This window comes from Nuphar pumila, chromosome 13 (assembly GCF_984573655.1).
Source record: "Nuphar pumila chromosome 13, dmNupPumi1.hap1.1, whole genome shotgun sequence".
NCBI classification, from domain to species: domain Eukaryota; kingdom Viridiplantae; phylum Streptophyta; class Magnoliopsida; order Nymphaeales; family Nymphaeaceae; genus Nuphar; species Nuphar pumila.
The window spans coordinates 68,367,112-68,379,368 of NC_143261.1; the positions used below are offsets into that span (position 1 = coordinate 68,367,112).

At 41.4% G+C, this 12,257-nt stretch overlaps 1 protein-coding gene across 1 annotated transcript; it reads right to left on the reverse strand.

Moving 5' to 3' along the window:
• Positions 1-3,590: 3,590 nt before the first annotated feature.
• LOC149818603 (pentatricopeptide repeat-containing protein At3g16610-like) lies at positions 3,591-10,668 on the reverse strand. The gene is made up of 3 exons (XM_089986258.1): positions 8,361-10,668; positions 3,903-3,944; positions 3,591-3,814 (listed from the first exon to the last, which is right to left on the reverse strand). Exons 1-3 carry the CDS (start codon positions 10,666-10,668, stop codon positions 3,591-3,593), a joined length of 2,574 nt encoding a protein of 857 aa, XP_089842384.1.
• Positions 10,669-12,257: the final 1,589 nt, after the last annotated feature.

Here is a 12,257-nt window from a genome sequence, read left to right on the forward strand (position 1 = left end):
AAGACAATGAACAAGAAGACGCACAAAATCTTGGCGATGATTAGAGGACTGTGTTGAAGAAGTTCTATTTTTTTTATTTTTCCTAATTGTAATTGTTGAATTGTAAATAATTAAACTTCTTAATTTTAAGGTGGAACGATTAATTGTTGTAGATTCTTGTTATATGAATTTTTTTGTGTGGTTTGTTTTTTATTTACAGGAAATATAAATTGTACAGGAAATAGAAATTGTACAGTTCTCGATAATTAATTTTCAAATAAATTTTTTTTAATTTTTTTTCGTGTTTGCAACGGATTAGCGACGGAACCATCCGTCGCTATTCATATTAATATAGCGACGGCATAGCGACGGAAGTAAATCCGTCGCCAAGCGGTGGTCGACGTTGAGTACCGGCGGATTGGCGACGGAATATAGCGCTCGTTATTCCGTCGCAATTAGCGACGGACCTGGCGACGGAATAATTCCCTCGCCAGTTAGCGTCGAAATATTCGCGACGTAAGCATACTGTCGCCTCGCTGTCGCTAATCCGTCGCTAACCATGTTAGCGACAGATTAGCGACGGAATGTGGTCGTCGCTAATCTACTGCTTTATTGTAGTGCAAGTAAACTACTTAATTTGATAAACTCTTAAAAAGATAAAACTTATTTTAATTAAGATATGAATCAAGTACACAGATTCAATATCCATTACAATGATAAAAAAAGATAAGAAAAATATACAAACTAGAACAAAATGAATCTCAAATGGTATAATGAAGGAAGTGGACCCAGATATGCATTACCACGTTGTTGTCATTCTATGAGTTGGAGAAGACTTGCCCTCAAGTCTAGATCTCTCTGCTACCAATTTCGCTCCACATGTAGAAAATGACAAACTATTGCAACTTTTAAGGGATGCAAATCCATGAACATTGATGAGATCTGATCCAAAGAATACCCAAGCAAATGATAAATTATCATCCAATCAACGAATGGTTGGTGTAGCAGAGAAACAAACCGATCTTCATATGAGACATGAAACAAATTATTATGATTCCACTTAAAAGGCACATTGATCCATTTAGAATCAGTTGAACCCAAATATACCTTAAATGAATTGAAATAGGCTTGGATGGGTCCTCAGTCAAATGGATAGGATAAGTTTTCAACAAAGGTTGGTTGTAGGTATGTTTGGTGTTGGATAAGTTAGTTTTGGGTTTGAGTGAGGTTTGGTTCATGGAACGGATTCAGGTTTAAGTAGACAAGATAAAGGGTTTGGTGAAGATCTGGTTAGATTGAGATCGGATTAAGAGAATATTGAATCGTTGGACCCAGAATGGGTTAGGTCAAATATTGGAACAAGACTTCAGGAGAATAAGTCTGGTTTAGACTTGATCCAGATTCAAAATGTATATGAGTCTAATCTCAACCCAGTCTAAGTTGAAACTAAAGTTTCTTATGGGTCTGATAACGCCAAGTTTGGGTTTGGATATGAGACATAGGACCAAAATAAAAGGTGAAAACCTCTCGTTGTCAACTGAGTTTCATGCGATCTTCTTTCCTTTTGCTAATTTGAGAACTGCTTTTCTTTGATAAGTGTTCATTTCAATGTAGCACAATTTTATTGTATTTGTACGAGCATCTTTCTTATCTTGTCATATTCTAGCAACATCGTGGGAATAACTGCTCTAATCGGTGGTGTCGATTGGGTCGACTAGCGGTGGTGATGGAGTATGCAACTTTTTTGAAAGCTGCTTTCAATATGCTACACATCACATTACTTCCTCAACCATCTCTTTCAATGTCACATCTCTTTGTTGTGTTTCTTATGTTTGTGCAAAAAACTCTGAACTCGTTTCTGTCATTCATTGTTCTCTAAATTGAATGCTTCGAGACAAAAGAAACCAACAAGACCGTGCCTCGAATGCAATCGAGACAATGAATCTTACTTTGATATCAATTTGATGTAAATCGAGGGAGCTTGATTTATGAGAAAATCTACACTAGGCTACTCTTTTGAAAATGTAGAAAAGCAAAAAAAATATGAAAAATTCAAGAAAATTGATGAAAATAAATAAGAAATTAAAATAACTGAAAATACTAAATTCAATCTTAAGTCAACTCTCGTAATTGTGTACTCTACGTAGAGCTCTCACCTTTTTTATAGATGAGGTTTCTCAAATCCCAATCCAAGTAAACTAACTAAATATTTGATAAAACTCTTAAAAAGATAAAACTTATTTTAATTAAGATATGGATCAAGCACAAAGATTCCATATCCATTACAGTGATCCAAAAAATAAGAAAATATCTAAACTAAAACAAAATGGATTTCAAATGATGCAATGAAGAAATTAGACCTAGATATGCATCTCTCTGCTACTACATTAATTCTTCAAAGCTTGGTTCAATAGTGGACCCCAACATGGCATCCAAGACTGTTTTCGAAGATCTCTCAGCACGATATGTGGGCATTTCAGATGCCTCCCACCAGTGGCGTAGCTAGGATTCATGTGAGGGGGGGGGGGGGTGCAAACAGGGGTGTAGCAAAAAAAAAATTGGTGTGATAGTCAGAGGTTCGGGGGCAGCACCCCTAAAAATTTTTGTTTTGAGATAAAATAAAAAATGGCTACAATTATTAATAAAAATCTATTTCATATGGACAAATCAAACTATTTGCTGCAATCAGGGTTGGGCTAGGACTGGACTGGGCTAAAAAAATGGATAAAAATCTATTTCATATGGAATCAAGGCTGGGCAAGGACTGAGCTTTTAAAAAAAAAATTAACTGTTTCGGGAGGCAGGACTGGGCTGCACTAGGCTACAGCCCCGTCCTGCCCCCCCCCCCAGCTCCGCCTCTGCCTCCCACTATCAAAGAAATTCAAGACGCGGTTTGAGACATATCTTGTCTTAAAGCATCTGGGTATGACTGATCGATTTCTTCAAGTGGTTCTGGTTAGTCACACAACCAGATTTTCGATAGCTCTTTTAAGAGTTCTTCCTCAATGGTCATCTAATGCTCACCCTCACCCTGAATAAGACCCTCATTGTCTTGGTTCCTAAGCAACAAGGTGGGGATGATATTGGGTCCTAGGCCTATCTTGCTATTTGAATCAATCTACAAAATCGTTGCAAAGGTGTTGGCCAACCACCTCAAATCGGTCGTTCCTAAGGTGATCGCGAGGACACGTAATCTGCCTTCATTCAGTGAAATCTTATTCAAGAAGGTGAATTACTAGCTTCCAAACTGTTGTTCAATTCCATTTCCTGGAATTATCTCCTCAACACCATGCATTCAATGAGCTTTCACTACAAGAAACCTGCGAATTAGCGACGAATAACTTTCATCGTGAATTTTTCAAAGCTAAGTAGTGTCAGAACTTATCCACCGCTAATTCCGTCGCTAATTTGCGACGGATTAGCGACGAATATGATCCATCACGAGTCCTTTACTATTTTAAATTAGCGATGGATAATATCTATCACTAATCCGTCGTTAATTTTTTTTTTAAAAAAAAATGATCACTGTCGGCACGTTCTCCGGTAGGGAGCAATTTTTTTCACAGAACCGGCATGTTTCGGCGTCAGGACGCTCTTCCGTAGTGAGCCAGTCACTGCGGGAGAAGGGGTCGTAGTGGAGACGGGATCCAGCGAGGGAGAGGTGGTACGGGCGGTGGAGACTGGCTAGAGGCACTGCCGGGAGGAGCGGTCAAGGCAGGCGGCGTAGCTAGGGTTGACGGAGGAGAACTTGCAGGAGGCGTCGGGCTAGACGACGACGCGGAGGATGGAGGTGTTGTTGGTGCTCGAGCAGAAGGAGACGGGAACGGAGGGATCGCTGTAGAGCACCAACTAGCAACATCTCTATCCGTTAAACAAAAATAAAAATTTAGTGAATTATTTCAAATCATCGCAACAGTACTTACCCAACATTCCACGGTTGCGATCAAAGAACCCATAGAACGAACCTGGAAACACAAGCACCACCCATATCCTTTAACAAAAAAAAAAGCAAATTAGTTAAGCGTGGTGCGAGAGGTGCCTGAGAAGGTCGACCTCCATTGTGCGAGAGGTCGCTGCGCGTCGTTAGAGGAAGGGCAAGGCTTCTGGCATTCTGAGAAGCGCCTTAGGTGGGGATGATTTAAATCAAACGGAGGGAGGGAAAAACAGAGGGAGAAAAAATTTCGAACGGGGGGAGGGAAAATTTCGTGCCTCAGGTGGGACAGTTTAAATCGAAAATTAGCGACGGAATTAACGAGGGAATTTTTTCGTCGCTAATTAGCAATGGATTAGGGACGAAAAAATTCCCTCGCTAATTTTGTCGCTAATTATCATTTTTTGTAGTGTTTTGGCGATGAAAAAATGTTGTCGCTAATTAGCGACGGATTTAGCGATGGAGATATTTTCGTCGCTAATTTTGCAAATATTTCAAATGTTAGCAACAAATAGTTTTTGCTTGCTAATCCGTCGCTAATTTGCGACGAAAAAAATTTGTCGCAAATTTCCGTCGCTAATTAGCATTTTTCTTGTAGTGTTTGGTGCAAGATGAATCTGTTTGATGGAAGAACTGGTGTCATAGGCGACTTATTTTCTCTTCAACGTGGCTACGCCAGGGTTGCCCCGTCCCCTCTCCTCTTTAATAGCGTTGTTGAGTGGCTTGCCGCTATTTTCAGAAGATTCGGTGCAGTAGTTTAACTACACCTATTTCTTTGCATGGTGTAGATTTTTCGGAGTTGCAATATGCTGAGGACCTAATTTTCAGTTATGCTACTATTGAGGAAATGGCCAAAACTAGGGGTGGCAATCGGGTCGGGTCAGCGGGTCAGGATACCTCAACCCGAACCCGACCCATTTATTAAACGGGTCGGCTGTGGCAAACACGAACTCGACCCGTTTATTAAACGGGTAACCCGACATGACCCGCCAACCCGTTTAATAAACGGGTTGGGTCGGGTAAACGGGTTGGCGGGTTAGCGGGCGGGTTGGCAGGTCGGGTTGGCGGGTGGACCCACCCGCCTAACCCGTTTATTAAACGGGTCAACCGGGTTGGCATACCCCTAACACGAACCCAACCCGTTTAATAAACGGGTTAGGCGTGTCAACCCATTTATTAAATGGGTTAGTTTAAGCCCAATTCGAACCCGCCTAAGAGGCGGGTTGGCGGGTCGTGTCAGGTTTTGCCACCCTTAGCCAAAATCGTTGAAAAGACCAGGTGCAATATGATTGCATAAATATTTGTGCATTAAGCACCTGATTACCCTCCATCTTGGGGACATGCCTCTAAGTTGGGGATCCCAAGACCTGATGGAGGGCCATAAGGTGCTTAATGCACAAAATTTGTGTCATGTGATTGCACCCAATCCCGACTCCCAAAACCCTATTGTTGCTCAGGGCTTTCTCAATCATCTGGCCTCACTATCGACCACCTCAAATGAGAGGTCACCACTTTCAATGTAAACCTGCACAATAAGCTTGTTGCTTCTTGGATTTTCGTGTTCTCCATACGATCACTTCAATCCAAATATCTTGGTATCCCGATTCACATCACTAGAATTAGAGATACAGATGTGATGTATTTACTTCAAATCACCGCGTGCTAAATGAGTTTTTCAGCCTTTTTTTTAATTTTGTGTTTAAATTCTGACAGTACAGATGTGATCTATGTACTTGATTTTATAGGGATCAACTCTTTAAGTGTTCAATTCCAACGCTTGGGTGGGTTTTTATAAGGTTCAAAAATCAACAGCCCAAAATCTTTGTAAATTTTTGAAGCTCCATATATAATTGTTTTCATCTAAAACACACGATCTAGGTGTGGATTCCTCGTAAAACAGCAATGCCCAACACAGTTATGGGGTCTAAACTACAAATAAAACACTGAAAGGGCAGAAAAACCCATATAGCACGAATCATTTGGCACCTAACTTATGAGCAACTACCAATTTCTCTCTCTCTCTCTCTCTCTCTCTCTATATATATATATATATATATATATATATATATATATATATATATATATATATATATATATATATATATAACAATGGACCACATATGTCATCCAGTCTTAATGGATGTGCGCGCGATAAAAAATGGACACGCTAATTTAAACAATTTTGAGCTTTTAACATCTACCAATAAAAGTCACATTTTACACAGTAGTTGTCATTGTTCCGGATCGATCTTTCAGAATAGGGCATGTGCAGTGCAGAGCTTTACTGAGTGAAAAATACATCGAGTGTAGGAACGTGTTGTATGTGTTCGCTTAATCGGTGACGTGCAGTGGTAGCGCGACAAGCGATACACATCAGCATCGTCGTTAGTGCATCGCTGTGTGGCGGCATAGACGTAGAGTGTTGTTCGGTTAAGCTGTGCCAACGGATCAGAGGATGTTGTCATTGAGGATTTGGTTAAGAATCTCTCAGCTTGCAAGAGATGTCTCATGCGTAGTGGTTGGATGCACGGGAGTATGTGTGGGTTAGGGCTAATTCTCTCAGGAATCACCTTAGGTGGTTCCAACCGATTATGGTAACTTGGGGCTAGGTGAGTTAATGCCTAGGTGACGGCAAATGAGTATGGGTGGTGCTCTTCGCTATGATGTTCAATCATCAACTAGTCTTCGGATTGGGGCTGCAATGTTTTTTTCTTTCAATGACGAGGTTTTACTATGTCGTGCGCATGGAGCTGCAATACACTTCATGACACACAAGGCTAAGGCAAAGTTTGTGTCTCTTTTGAAAGTGATAGCTGGTATGGGACGATTATGCACTAAGCGGCATAAACTGCATGGAATGTGCATTTGAAAATGCGCTTGATCAACTTTCGCTATGCAGTTGTGCACAGGGTCAATGAAAATGATTCAGCACATGGAAACATGTTGGTACGCGGCCTTTGGCCGTTAGGCTGGCCAACTTGAGTATCTTGGCACGTCGCGGGTTTGCAAAATGTTCTATGAGCATGACAGAACGATAGAAAGGCTTGCGGCGGTAAGAAAGGACCATCGCGTTGCACGGGCTTATTGAAAAAAGTAAGCTTGTGATACTATATATATATATATATATATATATATATATATATATATATATATGAAAAAATATTTGCTACTAATGAAGGTAAGGAACTAATGAGTTAGAAACAGGTTCTATAGAATCAATCTAACCACATAGATTTGTTCAACATGATTTGTTTGCTAAGAATCAAGCTTTGGATCGTGCTTTTCTGATGTAACAATGTGATTCTTTGAGTTATAAAATTTTGATACATTGTGGGCCATTGATTTTTGGACCTATTTAGATCACATCTGCAACATTTGATCTATAAAAATCAGAAATATTTGAAAAGAGTGATTTTCTAAACATTAGTTCCTTACCTTTATTGGTAGCCATTATACATAATATGTCTGTGTTGTGGTAGCGAACCACAATAACTTATGGTTGTATACTCTTGATTTACATGGATTTGATCTTCAAATTCTAATCCTAGAGACCCGTAACTAAATGTTTTGGTACTGGTATTTCCCTCAAAAATAAAATAAAATGCTTTGGTACTTTTAGGAGTTTGGCGTAACACTAGCTTGATCAGCTATATATAAAGGCAAAAGCTAACCTTCGATCACGTATATTATTTTCATGAATTAAAGTTGACCCCAACATGATATTTTGAATAATCTTTTAGCCGTCTATTCGTGAGCCTTTAATGCCTTGCTATCTATCTTGAAAAATGAATCTTATGATGTTTGGGAAATGATTAAACCTACCAACGTAGTAAATAAATTATGATGCACATCTTAAGTTGGATCTAAGGTTTAGTGGCAAGATCCACGTGAATAAGAATGTGTATCTTGGTTCAGAATCATAATAGACCATGTTCTTAATAAATTTTTATACTCTGTTTTTCCTGGAAAAAAAATGCAAGAAACGAAAAGTTTGAAAAACCTTTCCTAAAGAAAATGCTGATAAAATGTCGTTTTAAACTTTTTTCACCATGGCTCAAATAGTTAGGAACCTTCTTGTAGTTCACTTTTCTTATGAACCACTATTTTCTCCTTTTTTACAGTCTCATTATTATTTTCCTGTCGCCATCACTGCTATTACGGTATCACCACATGTTCACTTTGCTCATGAGCCACAAAAGTAACAACAAAACACAACTGGTCAGTTGTAAACATTATCATCACAGCATTATTGTCGCTATCATTAGTTCTTTCTTCTAGACAAAAGGAGGCTTTGGAGAGCAGAATAAGCGGCAGAGGAAAGAAGTGCACTATATTCAGAGCCCAAGTTTTTTAGATATATTGCATAAAGAATGAACAAATAGTTAAAATTTGAAAAGATTTCTAATTGAAACTTTTCTGAATTTTCATCTCCCTAATTAGAAAGTGCAACCCTCCACTCCAATCTTATGTCTGTCTATTGTATCTCCTACCAAAAATGCATGTACCCTGTTGCCAACTTCAATCCAGCTACAACCAGGGTTCTTCTTCACCCCTCTTGATTTCATCAACTTTCTAACACATTTGGCTTCATCCCATCTACCGGCTTCTGCATACATATTTGACAGCAATACATAGTAACCACAATGGTCTGGTTTCAGCTCAAACAGATGCTCTGCTGCCCATATCCCCAACTCTACATTCCCATGTACTCTAGATGCACCAAGCAGCGCTCCCCAAACATTGGCATCTGGCTCAAACTCAAGGCCATTAATGAACTCCACTGCCTCCTTCATAAGTCCTGCTCTACCAAGTAGATCAACCATGCATGCACAGTGCATCTGAGTCGGTCTTATGTTCTGACTGCACATTTGCTCAAAGTACTTCTGTCCCTGCTCAACCAATCCACCATGACTGCAGGCAGACAGGACTGCAACATAAGAAACATGATCATATGTTATGCCTTCATTTTTCATGCTTTCAAACAGATTGATCGCTTCTTCTAGTTGACCCTGCATGCCATAACCCAGTATCATGGCATTCCATGACGCTACATCCTTGCCAGATATCCTATCAAATATCCGCCTGGAGAAATCAAGGTGTCCACATTTAGTGTAAAGATCCAGCAAAGAGTTGGCCACAAAAGGTTGTGATGCGAAAAATTTCCTCACAGCAAATCCATGAATCTCCTTCCCTTGCTTGATGGCTGACCGATTTGCACATGCTGACAGAGCACCAACAAAGGAAACATGGTCATACTGCAAGCCTTGAATCCCCATTTCAGAGAAAAGCTTCATCGCCTCGACACAATGCCAACTCTGGGAATAGCCAACAATCAATGTGTTGTAGGACACTTCATCTCTTTCAGAAGAATCAAATATCCGCCTTGCAAGGTGTAAAGAGCCACATTTAGCATACACATCCATTATAGCATTTAAAACAAAGATGTCAATAATAGATCCTTCTCGAATCGACCGAGCATGGATTTCCTTTCCATGGTGAAGAGAGAGGACTCGAGAACAGGCAGGAAGAATATTCGTATATGTAACCGAAGTTGGGCGCTCACCATGCACCTGCATCTGCCTAACAAATTCTATGGCTTCGAATTCACATCCATTTTGTGCCAAATTCGCTATCACAGTATTCCATGACACCACGTTCTTCTCAGCCATCATATCAAACACACTGCATCCTTCTCTTAGACATCCGGATTTGGCGTACATATCTATCAAAGAATTCTCAACAAAAACATCCATTTCTGCACTATTTCTCAAACAAAATGCATGAACCTCCTTCCCTAGGGAGAAAAAATCCAGATACACCAATGATGGAAGCAGACTAGCCATGGTGATTGAGTTGGGCCTCATACCCGCATCTAACATCCTCCTGAACATCCCTAAAGCCTCTACAGCAGCACCATTATAAGAAAGGCCTGAAATAATAGCATTCCACGAAACCTGGTTTCTAACACGCATTTCATCAAACACGTGGTACGCAGATCCTAAATCCCCACATTTCGCATACATGTCCACAACCGCATTCCAAACTGTCACATGGGAGCTCAAAGCAACATCGTTCTTCACCAAATCATGAATGTCCTTCCCCGTTTTCAAATCCTTCAACGACGCACAAACAGGCAGCATGGTAACCACCGTAGCCTCGTTAGGCATCCCACACGCATCTCTAAACCCCAAGAACAACCTCAAAGCCTCATCGAAACACCCATTCTGCGAATACCCACCAAAGATCGAGTTCCAGGACACAGTATCTCGCTGAGGCATTTCGTCAAACGCTTTACGTGCATCACACAAACACCCACAATTCATATAAAACGCAACCATGGTATTGCCCACGAACACATCGGAAGCAAAACCCAACTTCACGGCGGCACCATGGATCTCCCTTCCCTTCTGGAAAGCAGAAACATCGGCGCACGCCTTGAGAAGGAAGGGGAACGTATGATCATCAGGCTCGATGCCGGCGCCAACCATCCGGTTGTAGAATTCAAAGGCGAGGGGGTGGTTGCCAAAGTTGGTGAGGGCTCGGATGATGGTGTTGTAGAGGAAGGCGTTGCGGGCAGGGGAGTTAGAGAAGAGGAGGCGAGAGGAGGGGAGGTCCCGGTGGAGGGCGTAGTTGGTGATGAGGGCGGCGGTGAGGGGGAGGTGGTGGCGGAGGCCGTGGGTGGTGGCGAGGGCGTGGGCTTGCTTGATGTGGTTGAGAGAGGTGGTGGAACGTAGGAGAGCGCAGAGGGCGTCGGCCATGCGGCTCCATTCGGCCAGTTGGGAAGGAGGAGAGGCGATCGGCCGGAAAGGTCGATGTCTCAAAGGAAATGGGTTCGTTGTGGGTGCAGGTAGGCTAGCTCTTGGTTCAGCTTTCTTGGTTCCTTCTTTCTTTTATATTCCACTTTGATGTTCGCGGTTCGGGTAAGACCGAGCCGAACTGATTTGAATGAATTGTCGTGTCAACGGGTCGGATCTGTTTTGGACTCAGTTAAGTCCGAACCTGGATCTGAGTTTGAGGTGGGAGTACTGGGTTCGGACCTGGGTCTGATCGGGTCCACCATAAGAATAACCATACCCGGGTCCTATAAGGATTACATGAACCAGACCCGAACCGGTCCATGCCCTACAAAATATTATTTTTTAATATCTTTTACATTGAATAATCATGAATCTTAGTCGTAACTCAGATCAGGACTGGGTCTGGTATAAAATTTCACAAACTATACCCAGGTTAAATCAGACCCTTTGGGTCTGACCCAGATTTTAATCAGGTCTTCTTCTTTATCACCAAATTCTAACCCTATAGGGTTTGGCATGGTTCAGTGTAGGGATGGCAGTGGGGCGGGGCGGGGCGGGGGACAATGTCTCCACCCCCACCCCGCCTCAAGATTTTATCCTCCACCCCTGCCCCGCCTCCCTGGCGGGGATGGATTTTATCCTCCACCCCCGCCTTCATCCCCGTTTCATGTCCTCCATCCCCGGTTCAAACGGGGATGAGGCGGGGCGGGGCGGGGATATTGTGGGGAAAAGTGGTCGGGGTGGGGCGGGGAAAAGTGCACGTCCATCCCCGCCTCCACCCCGGACGGGGATGGATTTTAACCTTCGTCCCCGCCTCCATCCCCGTTTCATACCCTTCATCCCCGGTCCAAACGGGGCGGGGCCCCGCTTTCCCCCGGTCCACTGCCATCCCTAGTTCAGTGTCGCCCGATCCATTATAGATACAAATCTCACTATCAGGATTTTGTCCGAAAGAGGAAAGTCTCATGATAAATGATTTTTTTTTAGGAAAATTTAGGAAAATTTTGGTATATTTACAATTTAAAAGCATATACGAAAATGAATAAATATATGAGAAAAATGATTTAAATATAAAAACATGTAAAATTGCAAATAGCATGTTAATAACGCAAAATATCGTGACAAAAACATGATGTTTTAAAAATAGGCAATATTTTTGAAGTTCATGCTTTCTGTTTTCAGGATTACATCAATTTTTTGAAAATCCTGCAACAAAATCACAAGATTTAAAAAAAGCCGGTATTTGTAAGTTTGTTTTAATGTAGGAATAGGACTTGGAATCAGGGATGCAAATGTATCGGGTTTGGCAGGCCCTTCAATCCGAATCCGATATTTCCAAATAAGAATCGTTAAAGATCTATGATGGTGTTCAGATTGGATTTAGAGTCATACAAAGAGATCAGTTTTTTGGGTTCCCATTGGATTCACATTAGTGCTGCACATTGGATATATGTTAGGATTTGGATTTAATCCAATCCACTTGCACACATTACATGTAAAAACCTTGATTTCAGTCTTCTTGTCCTGATCCAGTATCATGATATGTATTT